Source organism: Anolis carolinensis, chromosome 2, assembly GCF_035594765.1.
Source record: "Anolis carolinensis isolate JA03-04 chromosome 2, rAnoCar3.1.pri, whole genome shotgun sequence".
Taxonomy (NCBI): Eukaryota; Metazoa; Chordata; class Lepidosauria; order Squamata; family Dactyloidae; genus Anolis; species Anolis carolinensis.
The window spans coordinates 269,795,925-269,823,232 of record NC_085842.1 but is presented as its reverse complement, the minus strand read 5'-3'; the positions used below and the strand labels follow the sequence as shown (position 1 = coordinate 269,823,232).

Below are 27,308 nucleotides of genomic sequence, written 5' to 3'. Positions count from 1 at the left end.
TGGAACTCTCTCCCCCAGACTGTGGTGGAGGCTCCTTCTTTGGAAGCTTTTAAACAGAGGCTGGATGGCCATCTGTCGGGGGTGCTTTTAATATGATTTCCTGCTTCTTGGCAGGGGGTTGGACTGGATGGCCCATGAGGTCTCTTCCAACTCTACTATTCTGTGATTCTATGATTTATTCATTGGCATTGCTTTTGGGAGCTTAAGTGTGAGCTAAGAAAGAGGCCAAATATGTTCAATCAATGAGTGAAATAAAATGTGTTCTGACAGCAGCACCCTCCATCAGCTCCACTTACCAACAGTGTCCCAGTTCTGATTATCAGTGATGTTGTCACCAGAGGTTTCCATCAAGCATGGCCTCTGTGATAGCATGCGTGCAAGAGCGCAAGAGTGAATAGGGGTAGGACGCTTTTCATTTTTCTGCTAATGGTCACCCTGTGGTACTCACAACCATCTTCCACATGTTGTCTCCACTCTGTGTCTACTCACAAGAATGAAGACTCTGCACATACATTTGAACTCATGGAATCTCCTGGAGACAAGGGGCACTCTGCCGAATCATAATAATTTTAATATAGGCACTTGTGTGGACTATGCGTGAATATACTAAGAAGTCACTTTCCTGAACACACATTAGATGTATGTGATAGGAATATTAATATGGTACACAGTTCTAGCAGTGGGCAGGATTAGACCATAACCCCAAAAACCTATTTGTGCTTTATTGTCCACACAGTGGAATTCATGCAGGATTCTTTTTTTTTAATAAATGTTCTATTTGGGCATCACTCCTCACTGATGTCTCTTATCTAAAGATTGAGATGCTTTAGTTAAATATATTCTTGTGCAGGCTAACAGTGGTAGGAGGATTAGAACTATCCTATCACTTCTGAATATTTCCAGGCTCACAATATTGTCAAAGTCAGTAGACTTTCCTCCTATCTCTCCTCCCTTCTGTCCTCCAGTAGACTGCTGCCAGATTCAGCTGCTTCAGAAATTGTCATTATGTTAATGGCAATGGCTTTGAGGCATTCATAACACAAATTCAAGTGTGGGGGAATGGGGGAGAAAGCACATTTCTGTAATAATGTTGTTGGATAGCATTTTTGTGAGATTCTTATTTATTCTTTATGAAGTGAGAGAAGGAACAACAGGAATTATATGTGTTTAGTGTCTTGGGTGAGGGGCGAGAGGCGATCCCCAGCAGTCTTTATTCTTTGTATGTTCTTCTAGTTCTGCTGCCTGTGGTGGGAAATTATTAGTAGCTATTCATCCTCTCTAGATATTGAATATAATGGCCTAATCTCTTTCTTTCTCACACACATGCACATTGACTTCAGGCCTTCCTCTATGAAGCAATTGCTTTGTTTACTATCTTAATGGTGAGATTTTTTTTAAAAACGAACACCTTTGCTATAACATACTCACTTCTGGATTGCTGGCCTCATGAGAAAAAAATAATTCTGGGCTTAAGTTAAGTTGCTGAATGTTCAGACATTTAGAATGAAAAATTACTTTTTCCTTCCCAAGAGAGTGAACTCTGCTTTTAAAGAAGTCATTAGGAGCAAATACAGCAGTCCAGGGGATTATTCAATTCCCTGTTCCTGTCTTGAGTCATAGTTCAGTGAACAAAGTCGAGTGAGATGTTCCATTGGGTGTCATTTCTTCTCAAGTGATGCCAGAGCCAACAAGCCTATTAAGGGAGTTTCTGATATATTTTACTGGGATGTATAATATAGATGTTATTGTTCTGGCAGACAAATGGTACAGGCTGTTGCACATATTGGCTCACATGTTTTTTTTACTAGGAAAGAAGCCTCAGTATGACTTGGTGAAGAAAATTTCACCTGAAATGTTTTTACACTGTTCAGTGGCTCTGTAATAATACAGAATTGAAATTAAACACTTTTTCATATTTCTAACTACCGTGTTTCCCCAAAAATAAGACAGAGTCTTATATTAATTTTTGCTCCCAATGATGCGCTAGGTCTTATTTTCAGGGGATGTCTTATTTTTCCATGAAGAAGAATTCACATTTATTGTTGAACAATAAAACGAACATTTATTATATACTGTACAATAGTTGTCATCACAAACCAGCATAACAAGACAAACTGTGAATCCTATCAAGAATTTCTTGTTACTACCAATATTTCCATGCACAACACTCTATGGTACGTACATTTACCGATCCTGCATGCTCTGGTGTTCTGTTCAGCGAGCATGCTTACAAACAAAAACTTTGCTAGGTCTTACTTTTGGGGGAGGCCTTATATTTAGCAATTCAGCAAAACCTCTACTAGGTCTTATTTTCTGGGGATGTCTTATTTTAGGGGAAACAGGGTAACTAGAATTCAGTGGACAGAAGGCAGATCTAGTTCTGCTCATACATTGCTATGTGATATATAGGCAAGGGTTTATGAATCCTATTTGTTTAACTACATGATATTTGCTAATTGAATTAGGCTACTCGAAAAAAAGGGGGGGGGGTCACTAAAAATGGACTTCCATTTGAAAACATTTAGCTCAGGTTAGTTTTGGTGGCAAAAACAAATTCCCAGGTTCAGAATGTCTTCTGAAATACACTGTTTTTGTTTTTGTTTTTGTATTTTTGTATTTTTTTTGTGCTTGGGTTATAATAAAAATCCAAAAAAGATCTAGAGAACCTAATGTCTGTCTGTTATTGAACTAAGTGATACCTGTATACCACGACAGAAGACACATAGTAACAGAAATGGCCTATCTGCCTAGTTTATAATTGAATCACCATTGCAGCCATCAAATGTGAGAGAGTGATAGAAGTTCATGTCCCTGTCTGTAAGAGAGAGAGAGAGAGAGAGAGAGAGAGAGAGAGAGAGAGAGAGAGAATGAATTACATTGCTGAAAGAAGTTTTCTCTGTGCTCTGTCAAAGAAACTGATAGGTTAGACTGCACATGAGAAGAGGGCTCTAGAGCATTTTAGCCCATTATTTGTTTCAAATACAATGTTATCTATTACAACTACCTAGAGTAAAATCTCATTAATCATTGGACCATTTGTCAGCCTATTTAAAAGGACATCCTTAAGCCTATCATGTCAGAATGAAATGTAGCCATTTCTAGGAGAATGAAACATTCAACTGAATCAATATTAAGGCTCTCTTCTTTTGAGAATATCTTTAATACATGATGGATAATCACATATTTTACATAAACTTTACTTATTCTAATTAATACATTATGACATTTGGAACAAGAAGACCCTTTCTCGGATTTTGTGTGCTATTCCAGTTTCATTGAATGGCAGTCCTAAATTTGGGTTGCATCTGTGCTGTAGAATGAATCCACTTTATCTGCCTTGGTTGAATACTGTGGAATCATGAGGGCTGTAGTTTTACAAGACCTTGAACTTTCTCTGTCAAATAGTGTGGATGCCTCATCAAACTACAAATCCCATGCTTACAAAACACTGAGCTATGGCCATTAAATTACAGATGACATCCCTCATATAGAAGCTACAGGTGCTCTTGAAGCAGCTTTCCCCTTGTTCACCCTATTATGCGAATGTTATACACACCCTAATTTTGGCGAGGTGATTTAGTAAAAAAAAAAAAAGGTGAGCATTAGATTCAGGTAAATACAGTAGTTTGACCTTCTCGGTTTTCCAGAACTTGTATTTATCATAATTTAATCTCTGATTCATTTTCTAATGCTGTTTCTTGTGTTGTAGTCTTGTTTTGTATGTGGCATTTCAAAGAGAAATTGATATGTTGTATCAGCAAGTTCTTGCCAGCATTGTGGAAGGGTTAAAACAGTGATTGCTTAACTAATAGATGCATAAAATGAATGACCTACCATATATACTCAAAGATAAACTGAGTTTTTTGGCCCTTTTTTTTGAGCTGAAAAAGCCTCCCTCAGCTTATAATGGGGTCAAGACTGGGCAGCGGAGCCTAGGAGGCCATTGCTTGCAATATATGATATATTTCTCTCTCCTCTTCCGCTCCCTTAACAGTGTGTTTTCTTTTCTAGTCAAAGGGGAGAGAAAGGAGATATATTTCATGTCCTTCTTGTTTGTACGGTTCTCTTTCAAACCCACCCAATTCCCTGGCTTTTTGTATCTAAATGTATTAACTCTATATGTGCATTTTTGTTCTGTTGGAAGTGTTCACTGGTCTTTGCAAGCCCTATAGATCTATAAATATTTTTCTATATATGCATGTTTCTCCTGAAGTCTTTGCAAACCATATATATCCGTTAATCTGATAAAAGCATTTCCCCCTGAAATGTTTGTTAATCTCTCCTACAGATATATACACATTTCCCCTACAACCCTTTTCAATTCCTGTGTTACCTATATATCTGTATCTATCTATCTATATACATTAATTTTATATATGGATTTTCCCCGCATATGTTTTCAGGCCTTTGCAAATCTTATATACATATAGATATCTAGAGATTGCCATATAGCTATATATGTATACATTATTTTTATATATGAATTTTCCCCTCACATGTTTCCAAGTCTGCAAATCCTATATAGATAAAGATATTGATAAATATATAAGGTACCTATATGTCTGTATATCTCTCTCTGTGTGTGTGTGTGTGTGTGTGTGTATATATATATATATATATATATATAATTTTATATATGAATTTTCCCCTCACATGTTTCCAAGTCTTTGCAAATCCTATATAGATATAATTATCTATATACAGAGAAAGATGTCTAGATAGATATATATGAATATAGATGAAATATTAAAAAAAGCAATCATTTTTATTTTGCAGACAAATATTTCCCCCTAGTGTAGGCATAGCATTTAACCTTTTTAATGTCTAACTCACCAAAATTGTCTCCTAAAAACTGACTAGCTGGCCATCTATAAACCACTCCTATAAAAAGAAAAGTGAAATACAGATTAATATTGACCTCTCCTTCTCCATAACTATGGAGTTTGTTGTCTCGTATGATATATCATGTGTTCTATTTGAGTTTCTTCATACAAAGGGAACTGGGCTCAAATGTTATTATAAGGATAACTCTATAAGTTTCAGGCAGCTTTGTTGGAATGTAGAAAATGTTGAATTTAAGATACCTCTGACAAATATGGACCTGCAACAAAAATTTGAAACTGAAGGAATGCATCCCAATAATTTAATCTCTTCATAAAATAAACAATTGGAAACAGACGCTCACATTTTTGTGCTCTGTTCTTGAAGTCTGTTGAACAGTTTGCTTATAAGAGTTAGCATTTGTAGCTTCTGTTGGTTTGAAGCATATTCCTAGTTTTATAGGGTACTCTATGACCCAGCTGTTGTCATTATGTTAAAGGATCCAATAAAAACCTGGATTGTGCTACATTAGATAAAATGTATGTGCAAGTGACAAAACCGAGTTGTCTTTCTTTTGATGCCTTCATTTAAGCACCAACATCCCATATATTTAGCTTTGATACCTGAAGCAAAAAAGTTTGTCTCAGAACAGCAGGGAAATAAATGACAAGGAAGTAGGTTTAATTTGCTAACCTAAATCAGATCAAGAAAACAGTATCTCTTGTGTCAAGTAAGGTTAAATTAGTATTAGACTCCATAAATATAATCCATGGAACTTCTTGATAATCATGTTTAAATTTCTAATATTGTGTTGTTGTGAGGAGTATGCTAGGTATCATTGGCTTATTTATTTCCATTAGAAAAAGGTTGTCGTATTTTTATATATTCAGGGGGAAATATACATGAATTTCACACTGACTTCTATGTTTCCCTTTACAAATTGGGTTTAAAAACTTCAGTAAATATTTCCCACTGGTTCTGTTCTGAAGAGGCAACTGTCATCTCTAATTTTTAAATTTCATAATGTAGTAATGACTTTGCTTTTCAACCTATGGGGAAAAACTATATTATTTCACCCATTTCATGATGATTTTGTTTGTCCTAATGTTTACAGAAACAGAATTTCACCAAGCTGTAAAGTATATTAAGGCTATAAAGCAGGAAACAAATCAATACAAAAGGAACCAAAATGCTCCACCTTGAGCAAAGCAATTTTTTCAGTATGTCTAGACCTTATTGTTTTGGGTATGATGTCGCATGCACTTAGCTGCTCAAAATTGTCTTGGAAGTGATGCTCCAGTTCCATTGCAATACACATACACTGTCATTTAGAAACATATATTGTACTATTATATAACTTTTAAGACTTGATTATTTTCTCTCTTTTGAAAATGGATACAGAGATTATGGTAATCATTGGGGGTATTTTTGACTGCTTTGTAAGCTATTTTTTCCAAGAAAACAAAAACAGTGGAACTGTAATAAAATCTATTTCATATAAAGTCCTGTGAGGAAATTCTTAGTAATTTAATAGTGCTGAGAAAACATTCATCACTATGATCAATCAATTCATTAGGTACAGTTTAAACATATGGATTATCTTTCTTTCATTTGGAATCTCCCTCAGTAAAGGTTACTTAATATTTATGCAGCAATTGGATACAACCTGTACTTTGCTTGTGTGTGTGTTTTTTTTTACTGACGGCTAATGTATGCTACTGTTGGACACAAACAGTAGAACAGTTCATTTTTAGGATTAAAATTTGCAAATTCTCTGAATCCACTATAGTCCAAATGTAACATTTCCAAGCTTGATCTAAAATTTTGTGTGTTGGAAAAATGTGATAATTTGTTTTAATTAATTAGTCAACTTAAATGTTTTGAAGCTAAAATTAATAACAAAAATGTTTGGTTTAGCAGTATGTTTTTAGATCACTGTCTCAGTGACATAGCATATTCACATAAGCCTATGTAACCTTGCAACGCAACTGGGCATATACCTTCAAGTGTCAGCAAAACAGATTCTGCTCATGTGAAGTGGGTGTATTCATTAAACAAGACATATTCACAGTTCTAATTAAAGTTTATCTGTCCTGGGGAGGAGAATCATTCCCATGATCTTATCACACTTGCATCTTATTGCTGAGTTTAAATTGACTGTGAGTTATGACTACAGAAGTAATAATCCCTCTTTACCTTATTTTCTGATACTACATTCAACATTTATACTATGATTGTTCTATCCTCCAGTTATTTTCTTAGCAGTCCATGGTCAAAGATGCCCATGTTTATAGCAAATTCTTCACTTTTCATGGGGAGTTGTGTGGATAGATTCCCACATGCTGTATTGCAGGAAAGTTCCTATTGACAAAAATGCACAGTGCTAATTTCTTTTCATTCTTATTTGAATTTTAAGGTATGATTACAAGGCAAAAACAGGAAAGAACGAGAAAGAAAAGAAAAAAATGAAGTACAGTGTTCCCTCACTACTTTGCGGTTTGCTTATCACGGACTGGCTGTTTCACGGGGAAATTATTTGTTTGTTTATTTATTTATTTACCCACCCTGTGCTGTTCCGCGGTGGCTGGAGCCTGGACAGGCTGCTCCCTCCCAAGGCCTGGACTGGGAAGACCCCCACCCCCTTTACCTCCTCCTCTCACAGTCTCTCTCTCTCTCTCTCTCTCTCTCTCTCTCTCTCTCTCCCCGGAAGGGCTCTTCTTTGCCTCCTCCCCCTGAAGTGAGCTCACAGGAAAGAGTGTTGCCCGACCCGTCCCATCCTGGGTCTTCCTCGCCTTTGTAGGAGTATGAGGACTTCTCCTTTCACTAGACTTCGGCCTGAAACAAACATGGCAGCTGCGACATGATAGCTATAGAGAGGCGGGGCTTGGCAGTAGTTGACCGGCACTGGAGCCCGAGAGAGAAAGAGAGTGCTCTGCTGCCGCCCGAACTTGCTCTCTCACTCTCTCACCCTCCCTCCCTCGCTCACTCATCTGGCAGGAGCAGCATTCCTTCTTCCCAGGCTGCAGGAGCAAAGACAGGCAGGGCAATATGGTGGGCCGAGAGCAGGGGTCCAGCCGGCGCTGTTAGGGAAGGCTTCACTAGCTCCCTGGGGCTTACAAGGGTGAGAAAGGCCACATAACCATTAAAATAATGTATAAATATTAAAATTAAAATAGTTTTCTTACTTTGCGGATTTCCACTTATCACGGGAATCCTCGCGATAAGTGAAGGAACACTGTACTTAGGATATGAAGCATGCATGATGCAACAATATCGATTCTCAACTAAATTCTACATCAAATACAAAATATTTTTCTTATACAAATTGATACATATAATGTCTAATTTCATAATCTGAAAATTGGAATAATTTCAGTCTACACTATATCCCATAATCGTGTAAAACAGTGGTTCTCAATCTGGAGTTCCCAGATGTATTTGGCCTTCCTCTCCCAGAAATACTAACAGCTGGTAAACTGGCTGGGATTTCTGGGAGTTGTAGGCCAAAAACATCTGGGGATCCCAGGTTGAGAACCACTGGTGTAAAGAGTACCCTGATTTTAACTGATAAAAGGTATGAATCTGAACCTGAATCTATTAGATAATGTAAGAGTTCACTAATCGTGTATTAAAAGAACTGACCCAGTAACTACCTTAACAACTAATAATGATACAAAACTATTTTAAAAGAAGCAGCTTTGCCTGTGATCTTCCAATTTAATAAGTATCATAGCATGAAAAGAGTATACATTGAATAATGAGGGAGGAGACTGATTATGAAATTAAGTATACATCAAAATGCATCCCTTCATCTTTTTGTTGATCTATGTGGGTCTTCAATTTAATGACTTTAGCTGGGATTCTGCTGTGATAGACTGCTCAATTAGCAGTCTAGTATATCAGTAGTTTGACATTGCCTGCATTTGTGTGAAGAAGCAGTAGTGGCAAGGAGCACTGATAACAAAAGAACTTCAAACTACTCATTTCTTGGGATTTTCCAACCCTTCCCATAGTAACTTGACTGTGAGCTCTCAAAGCCAGGTAATCAAGAAAAGGGTCACTCACAGGTGCTCCTTTTATCCTCGCATTCCTGCCTCCCTCACCACCACTGATTTGCTCCTTCTGTATAAGATCTAGGCCCCGTACGTATCTAAAACTCTCTTTTTCTTTCATATTTAAAACGATGAACTTTTTCCTGTGATTGGATTACCTATCTGTATTTCAAAAACAATGTTGATTGTTATTATTTATTTATTTACTATATTTATATCCTGCCCTTCTCTCCCCAAAGGGGACTTGGGGCAGCTCACGAAAAGGCACAATTTGATGCCACATATGCATACAAAGGGTAAAAACAACACATATACATTAAAATCAATAATTAAAACATCATAATCTTAAAATTACACAGTCCAAAGGCATATTCCAGGAGCCATTCATTAAATTATAAATTGCACCATCCCATACTTACTTATTGCATTGCAGATTATGGTCCAAAGGCTTGGTCCCACATCCATGTCTTCACATTCTTTCTGAAAGACATTTAAATAAGTTATTTCAGATTCATACTGGTTGCTATTATACTGTAGATGTTATTTTTACAGTATGTATTCTAAATAAATTAAAGCTTGTTTTTCAGAAAGAGATAAAGAAATTGCACAGTTAGAAATATGAACTAAAAAGGCCAAAATGAAATCGTTTTAGCTTAATTTTGAAGTATTTATGTAGTCTGTTTCTTATAAGGATGAATTGCTGTAACTTTTGCCACAAATCATTAAATTTATGCATTTACCAGTGGAATAACCCATTGCTTGTTAAAGGACAGGCAATTAAGTGTTAATTTACATCACAGCAATGTGGATTATCAGTCTAGTAGTTATTGGCATCTTGTCTTATACTCCAACAGTTTAGTGACATAAATTACTGTTTTACTCCCTATGAGCCGTAGAAGTCATGATTTAATAGAACAAATGATATTTTTATGCCATAATATAAATGTTAAGAAATTATTTAAAAGACAAGTTACATCAATTAAATATTTTAGAAGGATAGTTGAGAAGTATTGTCACACTGAACTTTGGTAAGTGTTTTAGCTTTGAGAATAAACAGCTAGTACTTTGTATCCTAGACAATACTATTTTTCTAAGGCACTTGTCTATGGGATGTATTGCCTACTCACAATTTGATAGGGCTTTCTTAGTAACTAGTGTTGTGAATTAAAACTGAAAGTGGATAGAGCCCTCAATGTAATGCAGTATATCAATGATGATAAAAATATTTTTCTACTACTGATTTAATAAAAAAACAGCTTATAAAATTCAGTGTGCCCTTTTGCTGAGCTTTCCACTGCCCCTTCTCGATCTTTTGTCTATAAAGCCTAACACTATCTGGGTCAGGTATCTGTCTTCATCACTGCTGCATTTCTGCAGTACAGTTCTGGACCACATTTCTCATCACTGAGTTCCACTTCTGCCTTCAGTGCACCTGGGAGCTCCAGGCAAAACTGCTGTTAATCAGTGAGTGGGTCCTTCTGCCAGAATCAGAAGACATGTATGCTGAGCAATTTCCCTAATACCTTTGTCCCTGTATCCAGGAGCTTAGACAAAATGGAATTGCAGATCAGTAACTTGAATCAGTTATTTCATTTGCATTAGGAAGATGACAAGCACAGTATTTCTGCATAGTTTCCTTTGGGTCCAAGAGCTCAAGGAAAGTAACAGTGATCCACAGTGTTACACAAAGGCATTACTTTCTCTTTAACCGTAGTTTTGGATCATAAGGCACAGGGAAAACAGAAGGGCTGTGCGTCCAGCCTGACAGGTCACCAGTCAAATTCAGTCTCATGTGTCTGGCTTGTGTCAGTGCTTGGCTGCATGCATGAATAGATCTGGAAGAGGAGTAGGCAAGAGCTAACTTCTGCCTTTGATTTTTGTTTTCCAATTCATGTGCAGTTGCATAGCATCATCCCTCTTTCACTTTGCTGTAAAACAAGGCGCCTAGAGTGCACATCTTGTCTTAATAGGGGCAACAAGAAGATTGCCACTGCCACACTGCTAAAATTGAATGGCTCAGTGTAAGGGGCTGGGTAGTGTGCTCAACACTTCCACCAGAAGGTGCCCATTCCTGTTTTGGAGAATAGTGTAATTGCCCTTGGTGCTTTTCTAGGGACAGCATGTCTTCATTGATACAAATGATCCTTTTTTTTTTTTTTTTTTAGAAAATGTGGCAGAAATACAGGATCTTTATTGTGGAATACTGACAAAATATACAGTATTAACGATGCTGAATTCTCTCTTTATCAGCTATTATAAAACTCTCACAATAAGCATTTTCCCCATATGTTGTTGTTATTAAAGTCTCCAGCTGATAGTGCTTTTTATACAGGAAACAGTATTTGCAGTGCTGACAGTGTAGGCAGAGAAAAGAAAAACAAAGTGCAGATATGTATAAACAAGCTCACCAAATCATAAATGAAAAAAATAGATTTTTTTTCATCTGTATTTACCTTCAATACTCATGTATATGTCTAGAAATTTTATACATATCCCCAGCTCAGTGTGAGTACTGTACTTGCATTCTTATTATTATTATTATTATTATTATTATTTAAAAAAAGGAAGCATCCTCTTCTCTGAGTAGAGAGGTTAGTCGGTCCCAGGAAAGCTAAAAGAAGTACCATTTCCTCTCCGCTCTCCACTGTGGTGCTACTTCTGGTCTTTTTGAATGCCTGGTCAGGGAAAGGGCAGCCATAACAGGGGTGGCTGGCCAACTGAGGCAGCATTTTTGCTTTCCCCTTTCCATAATATTGGCCTCCAAACCCTCAACATATACATGAAGTTGACTTATATGTGAATATATATAGCTGGCCTGCACAATATGTGGCCCTTGAGCTGTTTTGGATTTCTGCCCCCAGAATTTCCTGACCATTGCCTAGGGCTTCTGGGAGTTGGAAGTCCCAAACATCTGGAGGTCTACATGTTGTGGAGGCCTGATATGCAGTATCATATTGTCTGAGTAAATATAGTATATTTACTGAGATATACGTCTCAGTAAAGCTTAATGAGTCAGTTTCAGTTAGCTTTGACTTATTGCAAGTATATGAAAGAGAGACCCCTAAGATACTGTGTTGTTAATAGCCCCGCCTGGATCTTGCAAACATGGAGCTATAGTTTCCTTGATTGAGGCAATCTGCCTGTATGCAGTGTTCCTTTTTTCTACTCCCTTCCACTTCATCAAGCATTATTGTCTTTTCCGTTGAATCACACTGTCTCCTGTTTTATCTGAAATAGAATATCTTCGGTTTAATCAGCTTTTAGTGAGATGTCAGGCTAGCACTTACTATTTGTTTGTCTTTTTGGTATCCAATGACATCCATAGAACCACATTTTCTTTCTTTAAGCATTTTTACTGTTTGTCTGGTTGACATTTTTTGTCCTAACTGAAGATAGAGAATTGATATGGGCTGATGCAAAGAGCCTCATTCTTTAGCATATCAGAAAACAAGCATCCCTTGATAATTTGAAACCAGTGGGATTATCCATCCTAGGCACTTCTTTGCTCATGTGCTCTACTTGAGACAATTGTCATGTATTTGAAGAACTGTCATGACAGTCTCTATTTCAAGTTGTCCTCTGAGGGGCTATCCATTTAACTACTGGTAGATGAAAGAGAGTATGGTCTGGGAGTTGTGTATCAGGAAACAGCGATTGCAAGATAATGTTCTCAAACCAAATATATAAACAGCTCTAGCAGTTATTAATGGATAGTATTCTAGAAGCAAGTATTTTTATTATAGTTCTTTATAGTTACTGCTTAAATAGTGTAAAATCTCTAAGCATTTTTCATACAGTTTGCTATAAAATCACTACTAAATTCCATATAAATAAGATATAAAAGTAAAGCAGCAGCAGAATCAATTTTACAAGCCAGGAAAAGTTTTTATAAGCAAGTTTTCTGCAAACTATTTTCTGCTGAAGGTACAGAAAACCATTAACTATTTTGATGTTTTTGTCAGCCACTTTAAAGTTATGTTATGCTTCTGTTGTACCCTGTCTTTATTCAAGAATGGTTATAGTAATCAAACAAACTGAGACAAGTTATCAGCACTTTTGGCTATTAGGTCACATGAGCCTCCAATTACAAAGATAGGTAGATTGATGAGCATCCCCCAATTATGTTATTTTAAAAGAGATACAATGATTTCCAGAGAAGGGTAAATAATGCATTTCCCAGACATGTGAAGTACCCATTCATAAAGTCATTGCCTTCATCCATCCCAGAACCGCATTTAGTCATTAATTCAGAACATATGTAACATACTCCAGAAAAACACCTTCTGGAAAATGAAATTGTTTGCGAAGCAAGTGCAAAATTTGTTGGACCTTACATTCTTTTAAGACCTTTGAGTTCCAACAAAGATCAGAATAACTGAAGATCTTCCATTACTACTAAATTTTCCTTTTCTGGTCGTTGCAGGTGGTTGTTTTGAAGAGGACCTCGTTCTGTCTTATTTTAGTCAGTGTTCTTTTGATTAGCTGATGATAATGATAAAAAGTGAAGTGTAAATATATGCAGACCCTAGTTCCATACCCTTTAAGCAACCTTTCTTTCTTTTATAACAAGAACATGCTAGTTGTTCTAAAAGCTTGACTGATTCTGAAGACCAGAGGGCAAGGCTTCTTATCCCTGACTTGTGTTTGTATTTCCCTGAATAATATTCTCTTTAAGCTATGCAGCGTTTGCAGGGCTAATAATCTGTTTTAATTCAAACACTTCACTCGCACTTTAAACTATAATATTCAACCCTTCCAACCATTTGCTTTCCTTTTCCTAGCAACACAATTTTCTCTGGTTGCCTGTTCTTAAAATTGTTTCTGTAATATATTCTGTAAGTTAGAACTCATTTTATTTTTAATGACTATTCCTTGTAAAAATGCATACTTTATAAAAGTAGTCTGTTTGTTATAGAAAAAAAATTCTCCTGACAATCCCATCGGTCATCATAAGATAATTACTAACTTCCAGTTTCCTGAAGTGATTTGGAAACAGTTGATTTTGAATTCTCTTATTTGTTTTCACCAATAACATACTTGTCCTTATGTTGAACAAATAAAATGTCAGCATTCAAAGATATAGCTGTGTTATTGTATGCGAAGATGTACCTGATGACTTTGACTTAGTCTATGAAAATATTTGGTTCCAACCTCTTTCAGATAGTCTCAAAGGTGCTATTAGACCCCTTTGCATTTTTTGTGGGGGATTTTAATAGTCTTTATATCTGACATTTTCTCCTTTTTCCCTTTTACCCCCTTAGTGTGTTGATTCAGAGTATACAAACACCACCTGTAGCCATGTTTTTTGGTGTTTTCTTGTTTCAGTTAAGTCATGATTCACTATGTAACTAGAATAAAGAGAAGATTCAAGTGTATAAGACTGTAAATTGTAACTTGAATCTTGTCTGTGCTTTTCTATCTTTTAAAATTTATCTACAGTATAGTTGTAATCTACCCACCCCGGGCTTTCTAGCTAGCACATTTATTAATGGCACAAAGGTGAATATTGTAATTTATAAAAGCAGTGCTCTCTCCCTCTCTCTCTCTCATATTAAACTTTTCAGTCCTGTCTGAAAGCTTGTCTCAAGCTCTCTAGAGCTTCTTTGGCTCTCTTAGGGAATAGAATGGCAAAGAACTTTCCAAATCTCCAATGCTGATGTTTGCATCTTTTCCCAGTGGAAGAGGCAGAGTAAGATTGTGTAGGCTTTAACTGATGATGTTTTGTGCTGTCAATCAGAAGTAGCAAGTTGTGACAACACAGCCTCCTTGGACTCCTCTTCTCTGGCCATGGTTCCTCCTCTGGGAGCTTATCAGGACTGTGGTTGTGTCTCCCCTGTCTAGCAAGTGACAACCATTTTAAAATGTAGATGCAAAAATATAATCTTTTAAAGCACGCAAACTACCAATGCAGCATGTAGACAAATGTTTTCCAGATCTTCTATTATAGCACAGTAACAAAAGTTTTTTTTTAATAATTTCTGGAAAGAAACTTTTTGGGTTGAGATAATTTTCTGCTTCTCCAAGCTGTTTGTTTTCATAATTTACAGGTCCTTCTTGTTTTCCTCTGCCTTATTTCTAACTGCCTGGGGTGGTATTTTTCCCCTCACTACAATGCTTTGTTCTCTTAGTCTATCATCCTGAGTAAAGTTTTTGCTAATTTACTGTTAGTAAAATCCTCATAAAGCTGATGAGATAATGTAACTTCTGTTTATTGTTGTGATGGCTTGAGTAGCTCAAATTGTGTTGACAAATAACAGTCGATTGATTTGTACCCACAATCTTTATTATAAATACATTGTGTTCTAAGCCAGTCACAACCACAAATGCAGTAACAATAATCATATTAAAACACAGTAACATTCATCACTAGACATTGTAATGTATTTACAGCTGCCATAGAAGATGGATCTAAATCTTGTTTAAGGGAGCTGGAGCCAGAGTAGGAAAGTGGAGAGAAGTGTGTAGTGGAGCTTCTCAGGGCTCTGTTTTAGAACAGCGCATCTTCAACACCTTCACAAACAAACTGGATTTGTTCCCACTGCTACTTAAACTGGGGATCTCCTTAGCTCAGTGTTGGGGTCACAAAGATTTTGGCAACAGTAAACAGTTTTGTTAGTAACAACATGCAGAGTCTACAGAAAATGCTTCAGCTGTCATCCACAAAAAGGAATATCCACCTGTTTAGCAAGCCTTGTAAATGCTGATTTATTATAATGTTTGATATGTATGTCTAATTTATATATGTATATACCTGGGGTCACATAAAAATTTATTGGGTGCAAACGATTATCAAATCAAGAAGCCCTAGGCTATACCATGATCTCTTCTGGTTCCTGTTTGGGTTTCTTTAGGTCATTTTTCCAGTGGTTAGGGGGTTTCAGGGTTTAAGGTGTTTGAAGACTGTTGGGGCATACATTCTTAGGAAGAGCTGCAAAAATATTACTGGGGACTATATGCAGCCCACAGTTTTCACTTTCTCCATCCTGTAATAGATAGCTCAATTGACATGTCAACCTGGTATGCAGCAGGTTTTTAAAAAATAAATTCAATGTTGAGGATTATTAGAAAAGGAAGTTTCTATTTTCACATTTATCTTCAAAGTAAGCACATTAGAATTCTGCACTCCAAACTATGCATAACAATATTTTTGTAAAATATGGATCATTTAAGCCACTGATGGTGAACTGAATGCTAGTCTCCTACTCTAAAAGTTTATGAAATGCCAGAATGCATTAAGATGCCAGTAGTACCTACTTCAGAACTTTGACAATACTATTATGAAACAACAAATGGATACACTTCAGAAGGCAGAATAGATGAGAGAACAGTCAAAGGTTTAAACAGGATGGCGTGTTGCTTAGAAAGGTTTAATTGAAGTACATGTGAATAAGCAGTCAGCTCTTGAGTTTCTTTATCTGAAGAAACAGAACATTCGAAGACTTGGTTTGTGTGTGTGTGTGTGTGTGTGTGTGTGTGTGTGTGTGTGTGTGTGTATATCAGGAATTAACAAATAAGATGCTAATCCCTCTTAATCCCTCTTCAGTTTGTCTGAAGACCATAGTAGAAGGAGGTTGACTCTGCTTTTAATAAACACATCCTTCAGCAAGATGATATTTTGTTTATTATAAAGTGTGATGTAATTACATGCACTGAAAAGGTGGCCTAGAAAGTGGCATGCTACTCTTTAAATATAAGGAATTCATTATATGAAAAATCACTTGGTAGATATAGTGAAATCAATCAAGCATAGAATAGAATGATGTTTGGAACAGTATGTGAACAATCTCTGTGTTTTAGAATTTGAAATTCTCTGTGCCAGGATGGTGGAACCTATGTCCTGTAAACAAGATGTGACCAAAGTAAGTTCTCCGGTAGCTGTTTCTGCTTTTGTCCTTGGCCAGAAATAAAAGTCTGGAAAGTTGTTGCCGGAGAACTGCACTTTGCAGTTGTATTATAGGCATATACTGAATTGGGGACATTCCCTACTCAATAAGGATGATCTCTGACCTTGTATATATACTCCTTTGGTCTCTGTCTTGTCCCCTTTTCACCTTTCCTTGTTGAAATGTAGCTCCTAAGATCCTTCCCAAATTGGAAGTGGACTTCCAAACCAAAAATAGATTACCTATCTCTGCTGTGGTGATTTTTGTATGTTAATTTTATGCAGAAGTTCTAGAATTCCACTTTGGCAAATCCAGTTATATCTGGGAAAGAAAACCTGGAGAACTCTTGCCAGTCAACGTCAACAGTGCAGAGCTAGTTGGGCTGATCATCTAGCTTTGTCTTGATATCTGAGCTTCCAAATCATTTTTCATTATTAAAGTAAACTCCTCAAAATCTTCTGCTGCTCATCATTACTAAGTTGTCTGGATATTATCTATTTCCTCTTTTCCTCATACTCTGCAAATGGCACTCCTTCTCAAACTACAAATAAGATTTACACACAGGAGATGAGAGAAGTAGCATTCTACACAAATATGCTTCAGCAGTATTGCTGAACAGTGTGCCATTTTAACAGACTCATATCTCATAGTTTAAGGTAGCTGTCTATTGGTTATTCTGTGATGTTAGGCATTTTTTAATATCCTAGCCTCAAATTGATTGGAAAGCACAGCTGAAAATTCCATTTCTCCTGTTCAGCCAGGCATTACTAATGAGAGATAAATGAAAATATCATTTGTATCATATCTTGTCTATTTGTTTTTTTTCCTTTAGGGGGTGATTTCCTCTCCTTTCTAAGAAAGAAGAAGGATGAACTAAAAACCAAACAGTTAGTTAAATTTGCATTAGATGTTGCTGCTGGGATGGCATATCTTGAATCGAAAAATTGTATACACAGGTAAGAGAAATTCACATTTTCTTTACTGTATGTTTGACCATGGGTGTATCAAAAAAGTGTATGAATATTATAGAGTGGATAGTTGGTTTTACCTATTCTTTGAAATAGTGCTTTCTTTATGAACAAGCATCTGTTGTGTGTTCTTTAGCATTGTTCTCTAGCCAATGGACTGGGCCATATGGTGCCTCCATTCATTATATGGTCCTAAAACAAGTAGCAATAGGAACAAATAACAAGTGAAGAAGTATGTTGCCTTCAGCAGCTTCTTCAGAGGCCAATGTTTTCAATCAGTCTATATTTTTTTTTCTGTATGCTACAGTGTTCTTCCTTGGAGGATGTGGTTGCAGCTTCCTTAGTTCAATGGTCCGTAGTCTACTGGTTGATAGATTCAAATCAACTTATATGTATTTTCTTACATAGAGGAAACTTCTACATACATATGATACATGTTTGATATGTTTTATTATTGTTTCATTCGAGTTTGTCCCTCCACATAGTGAATTTCACAGACAGTATTGTTTATATTGGTCACCATACATTTGTCATCTGATAGCATGAAATTTGAAGATTTAAATTCAAGAATTTTGGAAAACGCACTCATTCAGACATAACCCTGATTTATGATTCAGTGTTATCTGGTCCTCACCCTTCCACCACATGTCAGACACAGCTGTAAAGTAGAGATGAACAGCTTTTGCTTCTCACTGATAAGCAGTATGTGCACATTTTAACAACTTTGCTTTGAAACAAGCCAGTTTTATAAAACTGTAACTGGCACGTGGACTCTATTTTTAAAACTTACCTCAGATCCAATTTTGTCTATCTGTGTTTGTCTATAATCATAAACTGTATTTCTTAAAAATAGAAAGCAGAGTTTCTGATTTCCTTTTTAGAATTGGATAGGTGTAGGGGTATGAACCCCAAAATTGCCCGGGTTTGTTCAGATTACTCTGAAATATAGTTTTCAATTAGGCCAATGCTTCTTGTGTCGTTTTTGAAACAGAGTTTTTTGTTATAAGTTACCTGTGTTTGAAATGAATGTTTAGTTTCTGCATCTGGAAAAAGCAAGAATTATTTACCTTTGACACCCATGTGCTATTTATAAGTCTGTGTTTGTTATATCATGTTAGCTCTTATTAGTACTTTTCTATAATCTAAAAATCAGTTCTGCAGAATGTTGAATGAATAACAATGGTAACAAATTATCAGTGTCCCGTTTTTATGTGATTGTGTGTGCATTGTAGATAAAGATAAATGTTATCTGGGCTTTACACATAATGATCTAGCTGCCATTCCTGATTATGGATTGTGGGAGAAATGTAGCTGTGTTCACATCAATGGCTGCTGGCTTGCCATATGTACCCAAGACGTGTGGAATGAGACCAGTGACTCATCTAGATCAATAATGTTTATGCTGAGAGTTAGCAGCGCTTCGCGGTTTGGAAAAGGAATCTTTCCAGGCTCTACTTGGTGATGCCAGGTATCAAACCTGTGAATTATTGCTTGCAAAACATGTTTATCATTGAGCTTCTCCACAAAATATACTACTAAAACTCTTCATAAAAACGAGTGGTGTGTGCGTTTGAACACTTGCTAACCTTCTCTGGAGGTTTTTAAGCAGACACTAGATGGCTGTCTGTTGGGGTTGCTTTGATTGTGTTTTCTTGCATGGAAGGGGGGTGGACTGGATGGTCCTTGTCTCTTCAAACTCTATGACTTCATAAACACAGTCACATAGTTCAGTTTTTATGCAATCATCATGGCCAAATCTATGCATGAAGAAATTTTGGACACTGTTTGAGGAGCTCAGTTCACCCAAATATCTTTTAGAGCTTTGATAATAACAATTCAGATTTGAGAAAATGTTCCCAGAATCCACCAAAAAAATTGTATCAGCATTGAAGACACTTGGACTAACTAAACATGCAAGCTGTTATATGTTCATGTTATAACATTTGTGTCTGTTACTTTGTGTACATTCAAGTTTAAGTGCCATTCCTTGTACTGAATCTCTGAAGTATATTTTAACGTAATGTATGAAAAGTAATACAAACACACTTACTGCCACAGATATTGAGATTCTGCAGCTGCTGGTATGTTGATCACACTCATTTGATGTACTGTTTTAGGCACTTCAGATCAAGAGGAATACATTTTTCCTTTATGAAAAATATCAAAATCCTTTATTGATAAATGGAAGCCATATTTTTATAATTTTTGAAGAGCTTTATAGCTTTTTTGTACAGAATTCAGGTTCACTAATGAGCCTAAATATCCTGAACAGTGAAATATTTAAATAGGGTATTAGTGTTAAAGTATCTCTCTTTATAATGCAGATTTACCATTTATGCCATCCACTTTTGGCTGGAATTGAATACTACAAGATGGGATGCTTTGGATCACTGCTTGTTTCTCTTAAAATAAGAATCCTTCCATGTACTCTTCCCTGGCATACTTTTTTTTCTTTAAACTCACCTCCAGAACTACTCACATGTCTTCAAGGCAAAGCTGGAGTTAAGCCAGAGAACACTGGAGATTCCACATTGCTTCTGGGAAAATTGTATTTGAACCATTCGTTTTCAAACTGTCTTCTGCTCTTTGAAGTACATTCAACAGGGTTCTTTTCACTGTAAAGGGTCAGACACAGGTGAATACTATCCTGTTTCATTTAATTTGTTATAGACATATAGTTGTTTGTCACACTGACACTGAAATATTGTGGACTTTTTCTTCTTCAGAAAAATAGTTACTAACCTGTATTCTTTTTTTAACATAATTTTGAAGATGAAAAGCATTTGTTTTACCTCTGAATGAGGTAAACATTTCACTTAATCATAGTGTCTTTCCCCTTCTCTTTCTTCTTGGATTTCAATGCTTTTCTCCACTTATTTATGTAAATATTATGAGTTTTTCTGTTAATATAATTTCAGTACTTCTTCGTTCTCCACCATTTAAGACAGTGAAAGAACAGAATAGCATGTGATCATTAATGAGTAATTTTAATCTTCTCTTCCCTCTTCTCCTCCCCTTCCTCTCTCTTAAATATGAGGAATCATTATATAAATTGTATCAACAGACAGATTCACTATTATCGTATCTTCCATTTGAGTCATTTGAAAAACCCTTTGGCTGCAGAAAACCATCATGCAGATATATCATCAAATGAAAACTTCATTGATATATAAATATATCTTATGAAAATTTTTCTCTACTTAGTATGTTACGCAACATCATGAATCATTACTTGATTTTATTTTCCAGACCAAGTAGTGTTATATAAAAACAATTAAAGTTATTTTTAATTAACTATTCCTATATTGTCTAAAGAAAATGGTTAAACCTGAATTTGTTTAAAGGAAAATTAAGTGAGCTATAGTATTGGTGGAAGTTGAGTTCTACCTTTCTACATAATGGTAACAGAACAACAGGTGAGAGCTGGTAAGGGTCATCTTGTATTTGACCCCACCCTACATCAGTTGTACTCAGCTGTTCTTCACTCTCATAGCAATCATATTATTTGTTTATATCCTCCATTTCTTCTTCAAAGGTATTCAGGGTTCCCAGATTTGACAGAGTCTTCATTCACTTATTTCTAACACTGGAACTCCTTTCTCTCCACTGTCAGTACCCATTATCTAGCTGTTGGGCTCAGGGAATGGTGACTGCTAGGCATGAGTATCGCCTTTCACTGCAAGTTTATATCTAGAATCCATTGTGTCCCTTAATCGGGTTCATTTTGTGTGTTAAAATAAAAGCTGGCTTTACATGAAATTGGATTAATTCTTCTATATAAACATGTGTTTCCATTTTGTATTTTAGAACTGCCAGAGGTCCCATGTTAGGAGAAAGGTGGGACATAAATAAAATTATACACACACACACACACACACACACAGCAATATCAGATTTGCTCCCATTCTATTAATTCAATGTAATACTAGAGTTGAATAGTTGAGTGTGTCAGAGTAGCCATGTTGAATGAATGGAGCATAAATGAACATTGATTTACTAAGTCCCTTTGATTAGTTGGATCTATTCTAGGTAGGACTAACAAGTAGTTTCAGCCATTTGATTTATGACTGGAAATAAATTCATAAAATAAAAAAGGCTTATCCTATGGTCTGCATTTGCCTTTGCTATGTAGATCTGCAAATCACAGTATTTTTTGCTGGTTACAGGGAATGGGCAACCCTGTTGCAGAAGCTAGGCTGGATGCCTATTTGTTTCTGGGTACAATTTACAGTGCTGGTTATGATCTTTAAAGCCCTAGATAGTTCAGATCCAGACTATTTGGCTGACCATATCCCTTTGTACAAACCTTCATGGGCACTGAGATCCTCAGGAGAGGTCCTTTCGGTCCTACCTCCATCTCAAGCTCAATTGTGGGAACAAGAGGGAGGGCCTTCTCGGTGACTCTGGAACTCCCTGCCTAAGGAAGTCAGAATGGGCTTACGCTAAAAACACTGCAATACAATTTAAAATCTACAAATATACAAACATTAAAACTTATTTTTAATTACCATTGGTATTTAATTCTGTTTTAATGTTTCTATATTTGTAGATTTTAAATTATATTGCAATGTTTTTAGCGTAAGCCACTTTGAGTCTCGTTTGTGGAGTGAAAAAGTGGGGTATAAATAAGCATAGTAGTAGTAGTAGTAGTAGTAGTAGTAATAATAATAATAATAATAATAATAATAATAATAATAATTCCTTCTACATTTTACTGTTGCTCCTACATGTTAAAATTTAAAATAAAATAAAAGATGACATAGAATAATAAAAATGTGGAATTGAAAGTAGCCTCAATATTTAACTAATACAACCATTGTTTAAAAGCCTCCAGTGAAGATAGTCCTCCACCTTCTGAGATTTTTTTTGTTCCATAAATGAGCTCTTCTTGTCAGGAACGTTCTTCCTAATTCAACTCTCCTTTCTTATAATTTGAATTTATTTTTTTAGATCTTAACCTGTGGAAGAACTGAAAACTAGCCTGCTCCATCTTCAGATTTTTAAAAGTGGCCATCACATTACCTCTCAGTCTTCAGTCTTTCAGACTTCATAAATCTAACTACCTCAACTACTTTCCATAATACTCAGTTTCCAGCTTTTTTACCATGTTTATCACACTATTTTTGGATATGTTCTAGTGATTGAGTGATAAAATATATTTTTTCCTGGTTTACATTCTCAATACCATAGTTTGCATTTATGAAAGTACTTATATCACTGAACGTACTTTAACTATTGCATGGGTGTATTGACGATAGATATTTACCAAGGCACATACCTTTACTAAACCAAGGCACATACCTTTATCCATCAGTCCACTTGGCAGTTGCATCCACTGCCTAAAACAGGCGGCTCTGGTTTTGAAAGCAATATTCATTGCATTGTTACTCTACCCTAGCCAAAATATGTTTCAGTTGGACCAGTTTTTAAGATTTATATTAACAGAGTTCATTGATGCTGCATAATTAGGGTCCAAAAGTCCTTGTAATTTCACAAACACTCCAAAATCGTTTGATCTGAAGTACACTGAATAAGCCGGCACAAATGTGACCCTGAAGAGCTGAACTGCATAATGTGTTGGATTAAAGAGTATTGAGTAATAGCCACACTGTAATAATGAGGTAGATAGGGTAATGTAGGTTGTAAGGTAGGGCAAAAAAGTCAAATCCTTCGTTTGTTGGATCAGATTAGTTTGTTTTGTCACTTTTGAACCATGTTTCGAAGCAGGTTATCTCCTCGTGTGTATCCCGCGATATTGAACCGTGATAGCCAATTTTTCTAATGCCGTCGTATATTTTTCGGTACTTAAGCCAGTAAGCCATGCATTTTTAAAGCATCCAGACTTGGTTTGAGGGAGGTGCAGAGTAGCCTGGACTTGCCTTGCCTCCCTGTGGCCAATCACAGAAGGGAGGGAGTCTCGTTTGTCTTTTTCCATCCTGGAGTGGTGGTTGCTTTCTATGGGCCTCTTAAACCGGGTTGCAAGAGCAAAGGGCATTGGTGGCTGGCTGCGGTTGCTATTCAGGAGAGAAATCCCTTTCCCCTTTCCCCGTCCTGGAGTGGTTGCTTAAATGGGGTTGCAAGAGGAAGGAGTCTCTTTTGCAAAGTGTTTTAAAGATTTTTTTAAAGATATTTTAAAGATGTTTTTAAATTGTTAGATTTTAGCCTTTCTTGTAAGCTGCCTGAGCCCTAGGGGAGTGGTGGCATATAAATTTAAATAATAAATAAATAAATAAATAAATAAATAATAAAGGGCATTGGTGCTGGCAGCAGTTGCTATTCAGGAGAGAAATCCCTTTCCCCGTCATAGTGGTTGCTTTCTATGGGCCTCTTAAATAGGGTTGCAAGAGGAGGGAGTCGGCATTGCAGTATCTCCCTGGCAAACCATTGCTCTTCCCCTTCGCAGCCTTCCCTCCTGCTTTTGCCAGAAGCTTTAAGTGAGGAAAGGGGGAAAAGGAGAGGGGATCAATCCCAATCCACGATCCAGATCACTTCACTCCGGTTTTGTGCTGGCAAAACCCTAAACTAGAACTCTCCACCCAGGTTGGTGACTGACTTTTCACTTCAGGGGGAGAAGAAAATTGGAATGGGCTGGGAAAGCTAATATATATATAATATTAATAGTATCATTCTGGGAAGGGAAGAAGTTGCATTTTAAATCTATGTTTTTTTTTCCTTTTAAAATTTGCTCTATATTTGTGTGCATGTGACATAAGCCCCACTCCTGAGCGCGTTCCCTCCCCTCCTGGTTAGAAGCAAGCTAAGCCCCATCGGAAGAAATCCACTCCTAGATTATCTTCTTTCCCAGATTATCTGTTAGTGTGGACGTATAATCCAGTTCAAAGCAGATAATCTGGGATCAGATCCTGGGATAGAGTGTTGAAGAGCTACACTGCCTTATATCCCAGGATCTCATTCCAGATTATCTGATTTAAACTGGATTATATGAGTCCCCACTGCATATAATCTGGGATAAGAATAAAAGGAAGGAAGGAAGGAGGAGGAGTGGAAAAAGGAGAAGAAGTTTCCCTTGGCTTCCCTTTCTCTCTCCCTCTTTTGCACAAAAGTTCTCCAAAGCTTTGCAAAACTTCTCCTCTGAAAGGAGGAGGAGGATGAGGATGAGGAGGATAATATATGTCCCCGCTGCACATAATCTGGGATAAGATCCTGGGATATAGGGACAGGGCCTCAGGCGAATCTGCACTGCCCTAATTCCCAGGATCTGATCCCAGATTATCTGATTTAAACTGGATTATATGAATCCCCTCTGCATATAATCTAAGATAAGAAGAAAAGTGATTGATCTGGACCAAGCTTGGCACACAGACCCAATATGGCCAGCTGTGAATCCTGGGGGAGTTTTGGGATGGTTGACCCAAGACTTTTGGAAATTGTAGTTCACCCGCATCCTTAATACATTTTCTCATGGGAGCATTCATAAAAAACAAGACTGAGGTTTTAAGCCTCATAGGAAGAAACAGCGGGCCCCCTTTTGGGACAGCATGGTGTAGTGTAGTGGTTTGAGAGTTGGATTGTGATTCTGGCTTCATTCCCCACTCAGCCATGGAAACCCACTGGCAAGTCACACACTCTCAGCCCCAGAAAACCCAATGAAACAGTTTCAAACCAGGAACAGATTTCCTTATTCAGAGGCTGATGGCCATCTGTCAGGAGTGATTTGATGGTGTACTATGATTTCTGTTCCTGGGTGATAAATGTCATTTCCTAATTGGTTCTGTGATAGAAACATGGCAAAATTTTATGACACTGCCTGAACTCTGTCTTTGCACAAGGGACATGGTGCTATAATAGCACATTATGGCTTCCTGGGACACTGTCCACCAATTTAACAAAGTTTCAGCCACAAAAACAAAGTTTCTGTAGTAGAACAATGACTTTCAAAGTAAAGACAACCCAATGAAACAGGAAATAAGACTTTCAAACCAGGAACAGATTTCTGCAATTATTAAAAAATGGGTTATTATACAAGCTATGAAAATTTGCCAAATATCAGAGGATAAGGGAAACGTTCTGAATTTTGGTGAACTAGCAGTGTTAAATATGTTCTACCACTGTACCAAGTTTGAAGAGGATAGCTCAAAAAATGAGGGCGGGAGAGTCCTGTAAAGTCCCCCCCCCCCCACCGGTGCTGTTTTTGGCCACTGTGCATGCACGTCCGCCATTAACAAATTAATTACGAATATTCGTTAAGTTTCAAAAAAAAAATTAGGCCAAATTTCAGAAGTAGTTTCAGAAACAAAGCACCAGCGCCCCCTACTTTAGAGGCGAGTTTTGAACAATTTTTTTCATGGATTGCACATGCCTAGTAGGTTGCTTCTGTTGAGTTTTCTCTATATGTCACTCTGTATTTTTGTCTTCAGTAGTTGTCCCTGTCACAAAAATGATTACTTATTAATAGGACATTAATCCTTTCTTCAGTTTTTATGTAGTCTTACGGCAATTCATCAATTTAGAGGTGTCATAAATCTTTTCCTAATGTAGCATTCTCCATTTTGTTATCCCAAGTGCATGTTTTTGGTCTACGTGTCCATGAAAATTCACAGGATGAATTGCTCATCTGTCATCAAAATTCACAGGGTGAACTGCTAATCTGCATTGCCCAGTTCCAAAAATTCCCCCTTTCTTTAACCCACTTTGGCTGGATGGTCTTCTTCTGCCCTTTGATTTTAACTGTGCAATCCTCTCCCATAAAATTCAGTAGCAGTCTTCATTAAGTTTTTTTCTCCTTAAAATAAGGATGTTAGAAATTTTTGACAATTATTTAGTGTGATATAGGACATGGATGCCAGAAAAGAGGACAATATAGAATTTATTTTCAGACTAATTGGTTTTAGAAGGTTGCAGTTTATGCTTTTTATTTTAAAAAAGCTTGATGTGTATTCTGCATTCATGGCAATGTCCTTGATTGTTTGCTGACACCATGTATCAAGATAAATAGTGATACAGTATGATTACTTACAGTATATACAAAATAATTATACTGTTTTTTGCCTTTTGGATGATACTTCCTTAGATTAAAGGCAAGCACATAGTTCGAGTCAAGGTGAATCCTTGCCTAAGCATATTATTTACTTTTATTATTGTTCAAAATGTTTATCAGAAAGAGACTAAATTTGATCTGATTAATAAGAAACATAACCATGTTTTAAAGGTCAGAGAACAGGAAATGGATAGGGTGTGCAGGCGTCTGATAAAAGATTTACCTGCTTTGCATTATTCTAAATGTCGCAGCTCATGAACGAGAATCTTTTATGAGACGGTTTGGCTAGTCTCTTTGATTTCATATATCTGTTTTATTTTTAAATAGCCTAACTTAGCACTGAAAATTCAAAGTTCTTCACACACATTCATCTATGCATTTGGAAGAAACAAACAAAACTATTTAATTACCGAAAAAATTTCTTTTCTTCTTTAGCAACTCAAATTAAAAATGACTTGCATCCAATGTGGCAGTTAATAATGTTGATGATGGGTGTGAATTATGTTGGTATGAAGAGGAATCTACATAGGTTGGGTAGTGATAAATTTAAACCAGATAATTCCTGTGCATCAGCATTGTATTAGTG

The 27,308-nt window shown here is 36.6% G+C and overlaps 1 protein-coding gene across 8 annotated transcripts in view; it reads left to right on the top strand.

Annotated features, from left to right (window-relative positions):
* fer (FER tyrosine kinase) overlaps positions 1-27,308 on the top strand; it is a 165,052-nt gene that overhangs the window by 98,524 nt on the left and 39,220 nt on the right. For all 8 annotated transcript variants that reach the window (XM_062972207.1, XM_062972206.1, XM_008113993.3 and 5 more), the window contains one exon: positions 17,589-17,712. In XM_062972207.1, the coding sequence (XP_062828277.1) occupies positions 17,589-17,712 (124 nt within the window). The remainder of the gene's footprint in view (positions 1-17,588; positions 17,713-27,308) is intronic.